Source organism: Semicossyphus pulcher, unplaced genomic scaffold (genome assembly GCF_022749685.1).
Source record: "Semicossyphus pulcher isolate SPU_LCO1_2020_fin unplaced genomic scaffold, fSemPul1.0.p SCAF_16, whole genome shotgun sequence".
In the NCBI taxonomy this organism is placed as follows: Eukaryota; Metazoa; Chordata; class Actinopteri; order Labriformes; family Labridae; genus Semicossyphus; species Semicossyphus pulcher.
In genome coordinates this window covers 21,710,812-21,727,510 of record NW_027211670.1, presented here as the reverse complement: position 1 = coordinate 21,727,510, position 16,699 = coordinate 21,710,812, and the positions used below count along the sequence as shown (strand labels likewise).

Sequence of the window (16,699 nt, the reverse complement as noted above, 5' to 3'; positions counted from 1 at the left end):
AAATCACAAGCGGCGCCCAGTTAGTGACGCGTTTTCCATCAGCCAGCAGTGGTTGGTCTGCCAGAGAGGGTAGGCGGAGCTAAGCGGCTGCTTTTCCAGTCTCTGCAAGTGTTGCGAGTAAACAGTAATCTACTATGGCTGAACAAACAAAGAAAAGATGGATGACTACAGATACAACTTCAAGTGAAAATCCAAAGGAGAAGAAACAAATTCGACGCTCAGATGAAGGCAAACAGTCTAAAAAGGAAAGCGACCGTCAGCCAGGAAAATCAAGAGTTAAAACCGGAGCCAACCGTGGACGTCACACATGCAGCACTGTCTGGATATTTGGAAGTGTGCCCCTGCAATTACCCTTTATTGCTTTAGGTGTTGCAAAAGAGAACTTCAAGATGAGAAGTCCCAAAGTCATGTTTGTCTGCTAGCAAATGACAGAAATACCAACAGGGTAAAGAACCAAGTTTTTATAGCATCCAAACAGAAGAATGATTCTTTAAGAACACAAAAGATGATACAGGCAATAAGAGCATCCAAAGGGAGAATGGGGAATTGGTGGGGTCCTGACAGTAAGTCGGCCAGACAAACTGAAGGTCAAAGCTTCTGCAAGGCCTGGTTTCACATTTGTTTGGTTAAATGGTGATTTGATTAAATAGTTGTAAATATCAACGTACGTTTCCTTCCTGGTGGACAGCGGGTAATCAGGAAGTCCTGTGTTTTTAGCTAGCTACAGGTATTTTAATTGCGGTCAACATATTTCTCCTCCTGATGAAGTATGAAGCATTTCACTCCGTCTCTGCAGCCTCAAAGCTTATCACTACTTCTGTTTTGTGCTCTGATTGGTTGCAATCAATGAACCTGGACGTTCACGACTAAATAACCAGGCTAGTGGCGAGCTCCTTCGCCTACTTTGGTTTGATTACAGCAGCATCTTAAATGAGCAAATGACATAGGTCTTCACATTTTTATTTGTACCTCTGTTTAAATTTGTAAACATAAATTAATTCCTTGTGTATGAAATGAGCTTCAAACAAGCTTATAATACTTAAAATAATGCTATGTACAGGACATTCAAAAATTCTCTGCAACAATCATAAAGTACTCGACTGTTTAGTGCAATTATTCACTTTATACTGTAAGCTGTTCTATAAGTGCATCTTCTGATGGTGTCTCCTGAGGTGATAGTTACGGGAAAAGCTCTTCCCGCACTGCGTGCATTTGAACATCCTCTGTCCCAGGTGGAGCATCTGGTGAGCTTTGAGGCTCTGCGGGCGGCTGAAGCTCTTAAAACACTCGGGGCAGCTGTAGGGCCTCACCCCCGTGTGCTTCCTCTCGTGTCGCTTCAGATCTCCGGACTGCCGGAAGCTCTCCCCGCAGTGCGTGCACAGGTACGGCTTCTCTCCCGTGTGAGTCCTGAGGTGCACGTTGAGCTGGCCGGTGTAGGAGAAGCTCTTGCTGCAGTGCGGGCAGCTGTACGGCTTCTCGCCCGTGTGTACGCGCTGATGCTGCTTGAGCCCGTAGTGATTGGTGAAGCCCTTTCCACAGTCGGTGCACAGGTAGAGGACTTTCACCTGCTGGAAACAGGAGTGAGATTTTAAAGCTTTGCCGCTCGTAAAGTTCTCCCCACAATGAGGGCATGCACACTCTTTTTCCTCCTCGTCTTCCTCCTCCAGCTGATCCACGAGGCTGTGTGAATCTGGGAGTGACAGATACTCGACAGGGTGGTGCCTCTTGATGTGTTTGATGAGGTAACTCTTCATCGTGAAGGAGAACTGACAGAAGGAGCACGGGAAAAGCTCAGACGTGCAGTGATACTTCTTGCACGTGTTGCTCTTCTGATGCTGTTTAAGGTTAGCAGATGTAGTGAAGACTTTACCGCAGCGCTCGCAGCTGTACGATTTAGCGTTCACGTGTACCGTCTGCTCGTGTCTTTTTAGGAAGCCGGACTTATTAAAGGTCGCCCCACACTGACCACACTTGTGCTTGCTCAAAGCACACTTGTGCGCTTTTAGATCGTCTTGGTTTGCGTATGTTCGTTTACAGCGATTACAGCTAAACCATTTGTACTTTTTTAACTTTCCATTCCTTGCAGGAGGTTCCTCTGGTTCAGGGGAACTCGTCTCAGTCTCAGCGGGTCTGTTTATTAGCTTATTGCGGGTGCCCACCCTTGGTTTGGGGGCAATGAGCTTGGTTATGGCGGACACTTTAGATCTAGCTCCAAGTCTCTGAGGTCTCAGAGAGGGACGTCGTGTGGTCGATTCAACTGTTTCAGCCACTGATTTTGGTGGACTGAAATCTGGATCGTGGCTCTGATCAGCTTCTTGATTCCCCACCGTTGTCTCCTCTGAGTGATGCTCACTTATGTGCTGCTGCAGGCTGTCATTTGAGGAAAATGTCAATGAACACTGAACACAATGAAGAAAGCCAAATGTGTTGGATTCCTCAGGAGCCTGATCTATTTTCTTGCACCTTCTTTTTTGTATTTGATGACTCCTCAGGTGTCTGTTCAGGTCGCTGTACTGGCCAAAACACTTCTGACACACAGTGCAGACGTACGGACGAACCCCTTTATGGACAGTCAGCTTGTGCTTCCTGAGGTACGCCTCACTTGTGAAGCTCTTACCGCAGTCTGAACAACTGGACTGGGATGTTTCTGCCTCTCCTGCTAAAGTCTTCTCAGGTTCATTCACCTGCATTTCTTCTTGTTGATTCTCACTCACATCCATTTCTTTTGCTTCCTCGGTTTGATCTGCTGTGTTAAAAAGTTCTGCCCTCAGAGTCAGGCTCTCTTCTTTCTCGTTCTGATCGGGAACGATGTCCGTCTCTCTTATTACTACATGCCTTCTGTGAACTAGCTGGTGCCTGATTAAGCCGGACGCCTGGCTGAAACTCCGCCTGCACTGTGGGCAGCAGTACGGACGATTGTTGGAGTGGACACAAAGCTTGTGCCTCCTCAGGTGAGGCATCTGCTTGAAAACCTTCCCGCAATCACCGCATGTATGTGACTCGACAGGATCAACAGATAACACCATCAGGGATGCTTCACAGTCAGCGTTTGAAGCCGGATTCTCTGGTTCGACTGCCTCAGCAGCTGGTGTTGTACAGTCCTCTTCAGGCTGTGTGTGGAAGTGTTGTGTGTGTCGCTGGAGGAAAGCCTCTGTGGTGAAGGACAGCTGACAGTGGGAGCACAGGAAGATCTGAGGAGTTGCTGCTGTGTTGCTCTCTACAATTTAAAAGAGAAGAGGGGAAATAGTTCATCGCAAATAGCTACAAATATCTATTTATTTTTGACCATAGTGAAACTAGAGAGTCAAAGGTACCTGTTGCATTCAGCTTCATCAACCACACCTGCGTCCAAGCGTCACTGAAATGGTCGAGGAGTTTGCTGCTGGGCCACACCATGAGCTCATCTCCAGGGTGGATGGTGCGGCAGCAATGAAACAGGATGCTGCCTTTGTACTGCACTGCCAGCAAGTTTGTCTCGTCTTTATTACGAGCGCAGTTTACGTACCTGTGCAAGAACAGAGATCGTAGGTGGAACATACCTTTACACCGCAAATAGACAGAGGCATACAGACACAATCACAGGAGGAGAATTTATTGCATTACCTCATCCAGTTGGAGTGTGAATCTCTTGCAGCATCAATATACTCATACTCTTCTTTTCCTTTGTAAATCTGCAGAAAATTAGAATATTTTTAATACAAAATACACACATATAACAATAACCTCATTAAAGGAGCAATTCGCCCCTGAAAAAAGCCACTGTCCGTCAAAGCTGGTGTTCTCTGTAATCGATAGAAGCAATAATATTTGAAATTGGCGCCATAGCTGTCGAGAAGGTTGTACAAAAGGCTTGTGATTTCGCCCATTCTACATTCCTACAACACCCAGCGTGCATTGCGCCCCTCCCTCTTGAAGGAACGGCCCAGCATAGCCGCTGGAGTGAAATACTACCATTATCACTGCAGGCAACGGCTCAGAGCGGTACAAAATCCGAAATACGACGGGAATATACCTGTGGATCGTCTAAAAAATCTTCAGGTCTGCAGTCTACATTTCAAACCTGACGATTTCGAACGAGACATGACATCGGAGGTGGGCGTCCTAGATTGAGGTAGTGTAGATCAGCAAGCTCCCTGGCCTCCGCCAGATGACGAATTTTATGTAGTCTGGCGGAGGGTTTCCAGGGCCCACTTGAGAAGCGGATAGCGTCCTCCAAAGGCACAGCGCCAACTTGCATTTTCTTTCTATCACAATGGCATTAGCTCCCCATAATAGCATGACAGGACTGAGGTTGAAAATCAGCAAACTGGCCCTTTAAGTCGTGATTTAAGAGGATACATCTCTACCACAAGTTGAGACTCAGTGTCCCTTTGTCACCTTACTGGTTTCAGTTAAACAAATACAAGCTCACCTCCCAGGAGAAGTCGCTCTCCATAGCATGTTCCCTTGTTGTCACTGCCCCCTCATAAGGTCCGAAGTGCATTCCCGGAGACACTGTAGGTCCGTGATTTATGACCCCAACGCCTGCACCGGGAATACTGGATCTGCCTATCATGAGGCCATAGGGAATAGTGAGGAGGGCTCTCTGTGGGACGCCCATGCTTGTAGGAAAGTCGAGAATAAAGGACGGGCCATTAATGTTAGTAGGGTCACTCTGGTCCTGGAAGAGAGGCAGGCACTCCTTGCAATCTAGTAACAAGGAAGAAAATAGTAGAAAAAATTAACTTGTTAGCATAAACCTCTTATTTTTTAACACTTGTACACATTACCATCATGCAGATTAATATTACACTATTTTTCAAGATAAAAAGGAGGCTTTGTGTGAAGCCCAAGGGTATTGTTATAGGTGGAAGAGGAAAGAAAGTGCTTACAGAAACCATCATCAGCCTCTGCATTATCCCCACTTCCCACAGTTTCCAGTAGCCTCTGGATTGGTGTTTCTGCTGGCTCTAAAACTGGTATCACTGGAAGAACAAAGACGCCATCTTTAACAAGTCATGTTACCAGTTAAAATGCCAAAATAAAGTATAATGTCAGTAAACTTAACATACCTGCAGGGGTGTTGTTTTCATGGGGAAGGCACTCCTCTGTTATTACAACCTCTTCTGCTGTCTCAACCCACTCCACACCGTTGCTCCTGGCCGACATGAGTGCAAACTACGTGGAGAGTTGACGTGAACTATGATGAATCAAACTTCATGACACAGCTGCTCAGACAAGTACATACCCAGAGCGCTCAACTAGCAGATACGCAGCTAACGTTAGCATGTTAAAGTAGCTCGCTAAACATCAGGCAGCTAACAATTTAGCTGGTTAAAAATGCATTTAACAAGAAGGTGAAGAACCCCTGTCCTGTTAAGATTCAGAGGGAGGGGGAAATTAGACAGCATTAACATAGCTTTCCTGGAGTTACTGCCGTTTACTGCAATGTGGCTTTCACAGCAACATGATGACAAAATACAGAGCAATGCATTTCAAGTAATACTTTCTGCATTTACTTACATGAACTTTTGCACCTACGGAAATCCAAACGGCTTTATTCCTCTGTCTGTGAAGCTAACTGTCGCTAATAATTGGTTTTAGCCTTCAGCATATGTTAAGACTAAAAAAAACAAAACTAGAGACCGGAAACGCACCCCGGAAGTGAATAGATCAAAGTTTCAGCATAAGAGTCCAAGTGAACGTATTGAATTCTTTTCGAAATATAAGTTTTTGTTTTTTGTTTTTAACGTGTACTATTGAAATCGCACACACGCAAATCCACACAGGCGTGTTTGATCTCCCTTTTCCTTCCATAGCATAGTCTTTTTTTCTTTTAATTTATTAATATTGTTATTGTCTGTTTTTATTTTAGGGACATCTTTGCTATCTTGCTATGTTTATTTTAACTATGTGTCTGTTTTTGGGACGGTTCGGGGTTAGAATCATGTACATGTGTATAGAATATGTTTCTTTCTTTAATTATAAACAAATAAATAAAACTTTTTTCTTTGTTTTACAGGATCTACCATTGAGTCTAGGCAGCAACGCTTATATGAAAATCTAATAGTGGTCTAATGCAAAAACTCATAATTTTAGCGCCTTTATATATATCCTGTCTTCATGAATCTCTCCAACGGCGCCGCTGGTGTAGTGGTATCATGCAAGATTCCCATTCTTGCGACCCGGGTTCGATTCCCGGGCGGCGCACGCTTTTTGGCTCCTAGCGACACCAGCATTCCGCAAAACCGACCTCCCTTGAAGTAAAGGCGCAACGTTGTTGAAGTAGGTGACCAAAAGTTCCCCAAAACACACCATCCTGATAGACAATAACACAGAATATATTATAATTATATTATTAATTTAGGCACATGGCAGTGGAAGGATGCTAAAGTTGTGTGCAAACAGAAGTGAGAAGGAAATTATTGCTGTATCTCATGTAACGTTACCTAGACAATCTTCACAAGGAAGTGTTAATATTTTTACAAGAAATAAATGCACCCCCATGTCAGATGTTAATACTCACCTAGCCAAATAGTACACCTCACTATATTTGAGTTTCTGGCTTTTTCTATGTTCTATTCATATTTTTCTTAACTAAATTACTTTTGTTTTTTTCAATAGCTTCCATGTCGTGTGGCCCAGTGTCCTCAAATTCATGTCAGATATTAATACTCACCTGGACAATAAGACATGAAGTATGCCTGGAGTTGGAAGCTAATTAGCTTGCTAGCAATAACTCATGAGCTCACCTACTTTGCCCTGAGAGCATCCGCTCCCTGCTGGTGTGTGTAACATGTTGCCTGGCAACTTACCTGCCGAAAGTTCTCTTGTCCTTTGTTGTTATTGTTCAGAGAAAAAAAACAACCACTGCTGTTGCCTAGTAACGACGCAGTCAACCAACAGTACCGCAATCTAAATGCTAATAGCGTCAAAATGAAGTCCGTTAAATTTGGTCCAAGTTTGTCAGCGTGCGAGCTGGATTGTAAATCTGAGGAAGGATGTGTCAACGTGTGCGGTATGTGTCCGTGGTGTGCATTTGCAGCCAAACCACCGGGCTCCATTCAGTGTTTGTGGAAGCTGTCGGATGAATTTAAGAGGAGATTCTTAGTGGAGCTGCTTTTACGGTGCAAAGACATCAAAGTGCTCGAGAGCATTCAGAGGGTGCTGAGTGTAACGTCATGGACGTTATACACTTACGCCAGGTCAAGGAGCCCAACTTCCCCAAAAGATTACCCCTGCTTTAGTGCTGACCGAGCCCCGGATGGGAAACCACTGGGCATGGACTTGAATGAGATCTGGGACTGGTTCAACAGCAGCACCGACTGGTTAAAATTACGCTATCTTTACCGTCTTTTTTCATTTTGTGACTCCGAACTATTACGCATGGTCGCTAATTTATCCAGCGTGCTTCTCGTCAGACACAAACGAGGATTTCTGCAATTCAATGGTAAGTCCAAAACAGAAAGATAATAATAAGGAGACTTTTATTTCATTATTTATTTAGTGTGTGTCTTTTAAACTTATTTGTAACACACTCATTGCTTCATCTTTACTGTTATGCTTCTAAATTGAAATTGTATAAGCTCGTCTCAAAGCTGTACATTTCTGTTGCACTGCAGTTCCTACTTTCTACCGCTAGATGTCAGCAAAGGACACGAACGCAGATGCAGAGTTTGCTATTCTAGAAATTGTTTTCTATTTGTTAAGTGATTTAATGCAAAATAATATTTGCTTACTTTTTTAGTGAACACTCTAAATCACCATGATGAAGATAGTGACGAAGACTCAGAGGACCCTGCTCTTATGGTGGTTCCTGGATCCTTAAGGTCTGTGTCTGGAGTCAGCCGATACAGAGACTTCATTGGCTGCCTACATGTTGATCTGTCGAAGAGGATATTAGGTAATAACACTTAATACATGCCTTCTAATTTCACTTGTTCCTTTCTGTTAGTTATACTGAACATACTTGGATCCTTTTGATTGTGCCCGTGTGTCTTTAACCAGGTCTCTTAGACAAGCACACTCTGAGACTCTGCCAGAAGGTGTGTCGATACTGGCAGCACCTCGCACAGGAAACAATGGAGGAAATTAAGTTAGCGAGAAGATTTCAGGATAAAATAACAGCCATGATGAAGGTGGAGCATTTGCATGTTGAAGTGATAAAATAATAAGATTTTTTAAGCATGCATTAACAGTTTGCATGTGCAAAAGTGTTAAAAATTGATGCAATTTATGAGGATTTGTCTATAAAAATGATATAAACTCACATTTAGTTGCTATTTTTTTCTGTTGTAGAGCAGCAAAGGTGTAAATATCATCAGTCCTACTTACGCCAAAATTGTTGAAGTCCCCGTACCTGTGAAGGATGATGAGGAAGTGGATCCTCAACCTAATGGTGGAAAGGTCAACAAATCATTATCTGCGCTTTATAAGCTGTAGTTTGTTTTTTTAAGACTATCAATTCATGGATTATGTTTTCCTTGACAGGTCAGGCCGTTTGAAGCTGCTTATGCCAAAATCAAAACCAAGACAGTTCAAATGAAAGAGCGAAATGTCTATTGTGGTGCATATTTTACCACAGTGCTGCTGGACAAGTGAGTGTGCTAAACTTCCTTCTTTGTGACGTAGCTTGAGACGTATTTTTGTTAAATTAAACTCAACACATTTGATAAAAGAAACATGTCCGATGTGTTTGACAGAGAAGACCCTCATCGTGTTATGGACTACAGAGGTGGCCGCTTGATGGCCACGGGCTCAAAGGAACGCGTCGTGCAGCTTCTTTATGTGGCGTCAGAAACTAAAACCGTGTCGGTGCTGAAGGGCCATGTTGGCAGCATCCGGGCCGTGCTGCTCTGTGAGGAACGACACCTGCTGATTACTGCGAGCTGCGATGCAAGTATCAGGTGAGATATTATAGGTATGATTATGTCTTTGTAAGATACATAATAATAATGAAGGTACAGATGATAGGTTTGATAGGGTGGGTGTTGATGTGCTGTTTCGTCTCACCTGCAGGTGTTGGAATGTGAAGACGGACGAGTGTGTGATGGCGCTGTACGGTCACACCAGAGCTGTCAACTGCCTGGATGTGCATGCTGATAGACTCGTCTCAGGAGCTAAAGACTGTCTGGTTAAAGGTAAGCAACATTACACAGTTGTTCAGACATGCGATTTCATCTTCAGAAATAAATATTTATATATATTTGCAGTTTTACAAAAGTTTTCCTTCTGTTCTGTCAACACACCGACTACTGAACACGTTACAATCAAAAATATTTATTAGAGACCCGTTCCAAGACGCAGGTTTAATGATTTTTCTGCATAATGTTGCTTGATAAACCCAGAGCCTGTAATTATTGCGTCATGCATATATATGTTATACATATACAAATAACACATTTGACAACAATATATAGGAAATATAAGTGTATTGATGTAAAAGGAGTAAAATGATCAGACTCACCTCTGTCGACGTCCCTCTCAAACTTAAGATTTACATTGTTTGTCCTTCTGTTGTGTTGATAAAGAAAACTAATAAACAATGTTTACCTAACACACAAATCAGCGCTTCCTTAAATCTGTAAGATGAACTGAGCCATCTAAGTTTTGTTCAGCAATATTACCCAGTAAACCTGCATCATACGGTCTAGCTGAATACCAACCGATGTTGTGCATTTACAGTTATCTTTTATTGCACGTTATCTCGCAGAAATAAAAGTATTCTTGTCATACAACTGTAGTGTAGATTGGATTTGAAAATATTGCATTCTTCTTGTCCTTATATGATCTTATGTTCACTATTAAACCCTTTTTTGATCCTCACTGACACATTTTTATGATCACCAAAGTAATCAAAAGTAAGTTTGTTTTCATGTTTCCAAACTTGGATGTTACAGCTACTTAAAGCTGTACCTCGTATCTCTTCGCTTTCCTGTACATGGTGGTTATTTAAGCTTCTTTATGTATCACTCACTTTTTTAGCCCCGAGAAATGTAAACAAAGGCAGCCTGCAGTTTATTACTTTGTCTGACACCTACCCACCACCAGCAGTTTCAGGCATTAAACTTAACTTTTTACCATGTACCATATGTGCATGTAAGCTAAATATATCTACCATCCTGTCAGTGTGGAGTCTACAAACTGGGAAGCATTTTGAGGAGTTTCATTTCAAGCACCAAAGCTCTGTCCAGAGTGTGAAGATCAACACAACAACAGTGTTCAGCAGCTGCCATCGAGGACTTGTGAAAATATGGGACATGGAGACGGCGTCACTTGTCAGGGTGAGAGTATCCGTCATTCAACAAACTCTCTATTATAGGACATTTATGTACATACAGTTTGGCACCCATCTTTAATTGTATTATTAATATTGTGTGTATTTCTTTTGTATAATCATCTTCTCCTTCTTCGTAGGTGATCAATGCCCACAAGAGCTCAGTGAAGTGCCTGTTCTTAGACGAATGGCACCTTTTGTCCGGAGACTACAGCGGTCAGGTGATGGCCTGGAGCACCAGCTGTGTTAAAGAGTGTCTCATGACCTTCAACCACCCAAAGTAAGCATCAGCTTCATCATTCCTATTCCAGTCTTGTTGCAGAAAGGTTTCATAATTGCCGCTGAGAAAATAATGTGACATATCTTCTTCCTGCTTCTTCAATTTCTGTATTCTCAAACTTAATTACAGGCTAAACATTGAATTTAATCCTGACTTTTCTGCAGGGAGGTGAAATCTCTGACTCTGGTCTACCTCCGTGTCATTACTGGCTGCGCGGACGGAAGGATTCGCATATTTAATTTCCTCACCGGAGATCGCCTGAGAGAAATCAAGGCAGAGGCTGAAACAGGCCGAATACTGTCGCTGCACTTCCATCACAACAGGTGAATGTTTATTTCTTTTGAGTGCAGTGTTCAGATGTTACGTAAATTAGTCTCACATCTTATTTCCTGACCCTCTTTTAGTATTTTAGTGAACGCGACATCCAGTGTGAAGCGCTACCAGTTTGCCAAAGTGTTCTGGGATAACACAGAGTCAGCAGAGAAAGGACAGGGTGATGTGGGGGCTCAGGATGGTCGGGGGCCTGTGAAATCTGCAACAAAGGTCGTCTCGCTCGGCCTGAAAATGCACGACTGCAACAACAAGAAACCAGAGAGATCTGAGCTGCTGTACGACACCTGCTTCCTGTCTAACTCAACTAAATGTCGAGCACAAGGTAAGCTCAAGATAATCCAAATAATAGAGGTATGTTGTCAGATAAGTTGTTGTAAATGAACTTTGCCTTCACAGCCAGAGAGAGAAGTAAGAGTGCTAAAGAGTCTGTGACTGATCTGAGCGAGAAGGCAACAAGTGAACGGATGAAGAAGAGGGGTCTTCATCATCCTCTGACACGTGACTCCATCCTCCTCAGAGTGAGCGCCATGCAGCGGGCGCAGAGCAAGGATGAAGTCAGCATCAACATGGAGAGCAACGCCAGACTCAGAGACTCCTGGGGTCCTCACACATCAGAGACGCTGATCAAGCCAACAAAGCACACATGCAACGCTTCCCTCCAGAGGCCAAAGACCTGCGTTCCCATTTTAAAGCGAGCTGTGAGTCAAAATATGCCAATCCAAGTCAGACAGTCTCACAGCACAGACACACGCAGGACAATCAGGAGAGAGAGTGGGTTCACTACAAGCACTACAGACGGAACACAGGCGCTGACAAGATCGCTTCCTAATCCAGAATTCTCCGTGAAAAGCAGCCCCAGCTTACCCAGGATCAGCCCCGTGAGTCCACTCAGAGAGCAGAGAAGATTCAGGCAGATCACAGTGATCCAGCTGGATGTGTCCGCAGCAAGAGGGAGCTCATGCAGAGTCGGAAGCAAAACACAACACTGAAGAAAATGAGCCAGTAGATGGTTATTAATTAATTTTTATGATACTATATGTGAGCAGAGCTTTATCACCACAGCACGTTTGGTGTTCTGGACATTTTCTGTCTAAAGCGGTTTTAAAATGTGATGTTTCATTGAAAGTCCACTAGGGGTCAGTATAGCATCATATGACTGTTGCTGGACCAGAATCACGTGAAGGAGTTTGTTTGCTTTTTTTTTCTTTAGTATTATCTAGATTCTGTTCTTTTGAAGTTAAATGTATCTTGACTTTCCACAAAGTAAATAAAGCCCTACATTAAGGGGGCTTATAGGATGCTATTAACACTGTAAGTGTCACTTTAAAACATCTTAAAAATCCCTATAAGAACCCCTGATGCTTCGACCTGGTAGGAGGTAAACCGGGCTTTTAATAAACTTGTTGAAACCTTGCTTGCATAAAAACTTGGGTATTTAAAAGTGATATTCTCATTTTTGCACACTCTCAACTTGTTTTTCTTTCCACAAAAGTCCCGAAAAAAAAATTCTAGCAAGTATTCTCAGTAATCAGTACCTTCCAGTGAACACCTGCTGTTTGTACCAGTGTTTCTCATCTACTAATTCTCCTTCAGTTAACGAATCAGCCTGAAAACACTCCATTAATCAATCAAAGAACAAGTCTTTGTGAAATGTTCAAGCTTCTTTGGTGCTTCAAACAAGCCGAGTGAAGTCATCAGAGTGAGCAGAGTTTGTCACGTCCAGAGAGACCTTTCACCCGGCCACCTGCCCTCTCGCCCCGCTGCCTCGGGGGCATCATTACGGGGCGAGGAGGTTGGAGATCAGGGAGAAGGTCCTCTGCTTTGACAGCGGCAGCACAACAGCTGGGCACATGTGAATAACAAAAGGTTTATGAGGAGAACTGACTGCTTCAGACGTCCCACTTTTGAGGATCTCCTCTTTCAGGAGAGCGCTGCTGCTGCTAATTAATTTGATCTGCAGAAAAGTGGGAATAATGGCGCCCCCCCTGCTTCTTTCTCCTGTGGCAGTGTGACGTAAGGAGACAATGAAATCCCCTCCTGCCACCCCGAGCTCGGCTTAGCTTCGTCATGCAGCACAGCTCCCCCTTTGTTGCGTCAGGTACAGGGTCTGTTGTCCGGAGCTGCAGGGGGGATAATGAGCGTAAAATCAAAGCAAAGTCAGAAAAGGGAAAGTCTTCATGGAGGAATGCTCTTAGACCTTCTGCTCCCTTGAGCCGGCCCTGGGGTTGGCTGGAGAGAGGAGGTGCAGGTTTATTTATGCATGAGGAGGAGCTTAAAGAAATGACAGTTAACCCTCTCGCAGAGAAAAGGTTTGAAGGCAACAAAAAGTGGAGTCAGTCGGACTCGGCTGACCTTTGCTCCACCTACAAAGGCAGATATTTGCATCATAGTTCATTTGTCAAATTAATTTCTCAGTTTTTGTCATGCTGTGTCACTACCAGGTTTGAACTCCTGACTCGCTTCAGACAGGACCCTCCTGTCATGGTAAAAAAAAATGTGATTAACCAAATCATGGCCTGGTGTATTTTTTGTATTTGCATGTCACTCAGACGAGAGCTTGACTTGCCCTGGAGCTGTGCAGATATCACACCGTTACAGGTCTAACGAGACGGGCGTCAGATGCAAAAGAGCTATGAAAATGCAAATCACACCGTCCTCATGGGGAACTGACTCATGATAAGAACTGAGACTAAATAAATCCCACTGTGGAAAAAACACTGGATGTTCTTCTAAAGGCAGCCCTATACGGTGCTGCCAAACTGATGCTAAGCTAACACAACTAGAGGTGCCCTGATACTGTTCCAAGCCTTACACCCTTAAAATGTGTGCTGTGAAATCACTCATTATTCACATTTTAATGGCTTTGATTAGCTTTTATTGTTTGTTATCCTCAAGTAATAACTTATCAGTTCCTTTTTGTCGTTCAAAAAGCTTCTCTTTTGGGTTAGAATAAGAACCAAGTCAATATTTTGGAGGGTTAAAAGATTGCATTGATTGAATTACTCTATAACAAAGATTGGACAACATGTCAGCCCCCTAAAAGTGAAGCCAAACCCTCTCTATCGCCCCCTGCTGACTGGCTGCAGTATAGGTCATAAAGCCCGCCTCCTCCATGTTAACAGATGGGACATGAGTCAAACTATAAAATCAAAATACAAGTCAAATACATTTTTCTCAAACATGGTTTCTGCAATTATAGTTAGGTCTTATCATGCTGATTTTTCAAGTGTTCATTTTTCTGACAAATTTGCTTTTAATTAGTTATTTGATGTTATAAAAGGGGGTGTGACCTCATGATTGACAGCTCTGTTGACTAATCCGGCTCCTGCAGCGTTCTGTTCCCAAGTAGCAGAGTAGAGGAGGAACGGCGAGAGGAGACGTAACTAAGACCAACTACAGTCATTGAACTTTCCATAACCGTGAATATCGGTTCAAAGCAACACAAGAAGCTGTTCTGCTGCAGACTGAGCCCACCTGAGGGGTCCTTGATATTTAGTTAAATGTGTGTTTTGGTTAGCGGGAGCCGATCTCTACTGTGCAGACTCTGGCTCCAAATGTGCAAGATGGCAGTGTCCGTTTCTAGGGGGTATTTTGGCTTCACTTTTGTACAACAAGAGGCGGTGGAGACACCATCTTTATATACAGTCATCGCTCCATAACCAGCAACTTCAAGGCGCGGCAGAGCACTGGGGCCTCAACAAGTGCCTTAATAAAAGGACAGCTTTAAACACCAGGCCACACAGACAGTGCCGCTTCCAAACATCCCGTTAGGATTCAAAGGAGCCAGGTTGAAACCAGATCCACATGCCTTTCTGACCTCATTTGCAGATAGAGATCATAAGAGAAAGAGGATACGGTCCAAACGCAGGGAGGCAATTAACAGGAACACCATTACCCTGATATGGGACTGATTAACATCCACGCCCAGCCGAGCCAAAGAGATAAGAGGGAATCTGATTGCTCATTGATTGGATCTCAGCGGTGCGTCTGCAGCGGGCGAGTTCCTGTTTGCTAAAGGTGGACCGTGTTGCGTTCAGGGACCGTTGATTGAGCCGAAGAGAGCGAGTGAAACCACTGTGACCACACATGAGGACGATGATCAAAGGGACGTCTGCTTGCTTCTGGCTCCTGGAATATCACGCTAACCCCCCAACAGTTGATCGTGCTAAGCTAACACTCAAATGTCTCAGGGTGCTGTTTCGGACTGCTGAGGACACACCTGAATTAGCTGAGGTTTATTTAAACACTTAATTTCCTACACAAAGAGCCATTGTGTGATGGGACTGTAAAGGCAGCAGGATTTTCCTCGGCTCTTGATTTTGTTTGTGTTTATTTCACAAAGTTTTTCTTTCCCATTAAAGAATTAACTGATTGTACAATGAGACCATCTGTGTTAACAGCGTGGCATCTGGATTGTATTTTGATAATTGCAAAGAGATTATTTTGTATCTGCGAGACATATTCCATACAGAAGACTGATACAAAAACAAAATTACGTAAGCTGATGATTTAACACCAGAGGCTATGGCACAAGTTGGATGTTCTTGTGCCTTTGATTTACAGTACTTGTCCTCTAGGGGGCCCACTATACCTGCACATAGACCCTGTCAGTGGCAAGTCCAAATATTACTCCTTCTGCAGTTCAAGTCTGTCCTATGTGTTTGTGGCAGATTGTGTTGAACATAATACAACAGTTAGTTCCAACCAAGCAATTTGATTGGACCAGAGTCCTTCCATGAGTGCTGATACAGAGTATAACAGCACTGTGACTGTCAGCTTTTGTATCACTCCACCTTAGCTGTTTTTTTAATATGGTTCATGAACATTACAACAGACTATTTTTGTCTAGATTGAAGCTGGTTCCTCCGAATCAGGCATGCCACAAACTAAACATTCAGCACTCTTATTTCATTGGTTGCATGATGAATGGGGACATATATGTAGACATACACAATGCAGGAACATGTTTGTCGTTTGCATCAGTCCAGTTCTAGTAAAGTTGTGAAATTTGTGTTGCTGGAGGCAAATAAATCAATCATTAAACCAAAAATAACAATCTGTTGTTGCTTACTACTGCTTGCCACAATATTGCACTTGTAGAGCTGTTGTATAAAAGCAATATTGCACTTGAGGTTGCGATATTGTGCTGAATATCAGCACGCTGTGATTATCTTTGGTACGATACGGTACGGCCGTGCTGATATTCAGTATAACAGCACTCCCTCTTGTGTGATATTGCTTCATTAACTGTACTAAGCTCAGTATTATGAATAAATATCCTTTCATTTAGTGTTTTCTGTGCATTACTATATCTAAATGCTCATAAAATTAATAACATTTTGATGCAGTCTGAAAATACTTTAAGCGTTGGTGTTTTTAATGGCATGTCAGCTTGAATGTGTTTCAATCAGTCACCATTAAACAAGACGGTGTCATGAATTGACATGTGGTCTCAATGGCCGCCTGTCTTCACAAAGCAGCTCCAGACACATGCAGGCGACAGCGTTAAGTGTCATAATTTCACTATTTTCTCAGACATAAATACGGAGACGTTAAAGTCAAAGGTCAACTGCATAAAACTTCCCCGTTTAGAGGTCAGTAGACGCATATCGTCTGAGGGTGAGGGACGAAGGGGGGGGGTGTGGGTGTTGGCACCTTGGAACAAGAAGGCAATTCACAGGCGAAAAGTTACGGCAAACGACTTCCTGCCGCAAGGCGAACAGAAAATTAATTGTAATACTGGACTACAAAGGTCTGCATGCACCACAGAAGAAGAACAAAACACTTAAGTGGGCCCAGAGCTCACGCGGAGGCTTGGAGGTCTTGTGTTG

General features: G+C 43.3%; 2 protein-coding genes and 1 non-coding gene across 3 annotated transcripts; 2 read left to right on the top strand and 1 right to left on the bottom strand.

Moving 5' to 3' along the window:
- Positions 1–304: 304 nt before the first annotated feature.
- On the bottom strand, positions 305–5,590 carry prdm9 (PR domain containing 9). Its single transcript, XM_069664652.1, has 7 exons — positions 5,503–5,590; positions 5,052–5,157; positions 4,872–4,964; positions 4,412–4,689; positions 3,604–3,671; positions 3,315–3,505; positions 305–3,217 (listed from the first exon to the last, which is right to left on the bottom strand). Exons 2-7 carry the CDS (start codon positions 5,146–5,148, stop codon positions 1,140–1,142), a joined length of 2,805 nt encoding a protein of 934 aa, XP_069520753.1. The 5' UTR covers positions 5,149–5,157; positions 5,503–5,590; the 3' UTR covers positions 305–1,139.
- A 528-nt stretch (positions 5,591–6,118) lies between these two features.
- trnag-ccc (transfer RNA glycine (anticodon CCC)) lies at positions 6,119–6,189 on the top strand. The gene has a single exon. It is a non-coding gene; the product is annotated as a tRNA-Gly (tRNA).
- A 726-nt stretch (positions 6,190–6,915) lies between these two features.
- Positions 6,916–11,874, top strand: fbxw10 (F-box and WD repeat domain containing 10). Its single transcript, XM_069663915.1, has 13 exons — positions 6,916–7,429; positions 7,727–7,882; positions 7,987–8,117; positions 8,278–8,385; positions 8,470–8,576; positions 8,682–8,885; positions 8,998–9,119; positions 10,108–10,262; positions 10,396–10,535; positions 10,700–10,858; positions 10,940–11,190; positions 11,265–11,566; positions 11,722–11,874. The coding sequence occupies exons 1-13, from the start codon at positions 6,916–6,918 to the stop codon at positions 11,872–11,874; spliced, it is 2,502 nt and encodes an 833-aa protein (XP_069520016.1).
- The last annotated feature ends 4,825 nt before the right edge of the window (positions 11,875–16,699 follow it).

Excerpts from the sequence above, each read along its gene's own strand:
- prdm9 (XM_069664652.1), bottom strand. The coding sequence starts at position 5,148 with ATGTCGGCCAGGAGCAACGGTGTGGAGTGGGTTGAGACAGCAGAAGAG. Across the intron at positions 4,690-4,871 it reads AGAGGCTGATGATGGTTTCT|ATTGCAAGGAGTGCCTGCCT; the intron begins GTAAGCACTTTC and ends CCTTGTTACTAG. Across the intron at positions 3,672-4,411 it reads AGAGCGACTTCTCCTGGGAG|ATTTACAAAGGAAAAGAAGA; the intron begins GTGAGCTTGTAT and ends AATTTTCTGCAG.
- fbxw10 (XM_069663915.1), top strand. The coding sequence starts at position 6,916 with ATGAAGTCCGTTAAATTTGGTCCAAGTTTGTCAGCGTGCGAGCTGGAT. Across the intron at positions 9,120-10,107 it reads TAAAGACTGTCTGGTTAAAG|TGTGGAGTCTACAAACTGGG; the intron begins GTAAGCAACATT and ends CCATCCTGTCAG. Across the intron at positions 10,859-10,939 it reads CTGCACTTCCATCACAACAG|TATTTTAGTGAACGCGACAT; the intron begins GTGAATGTTTAT and ends ACCCTCTTTTAG.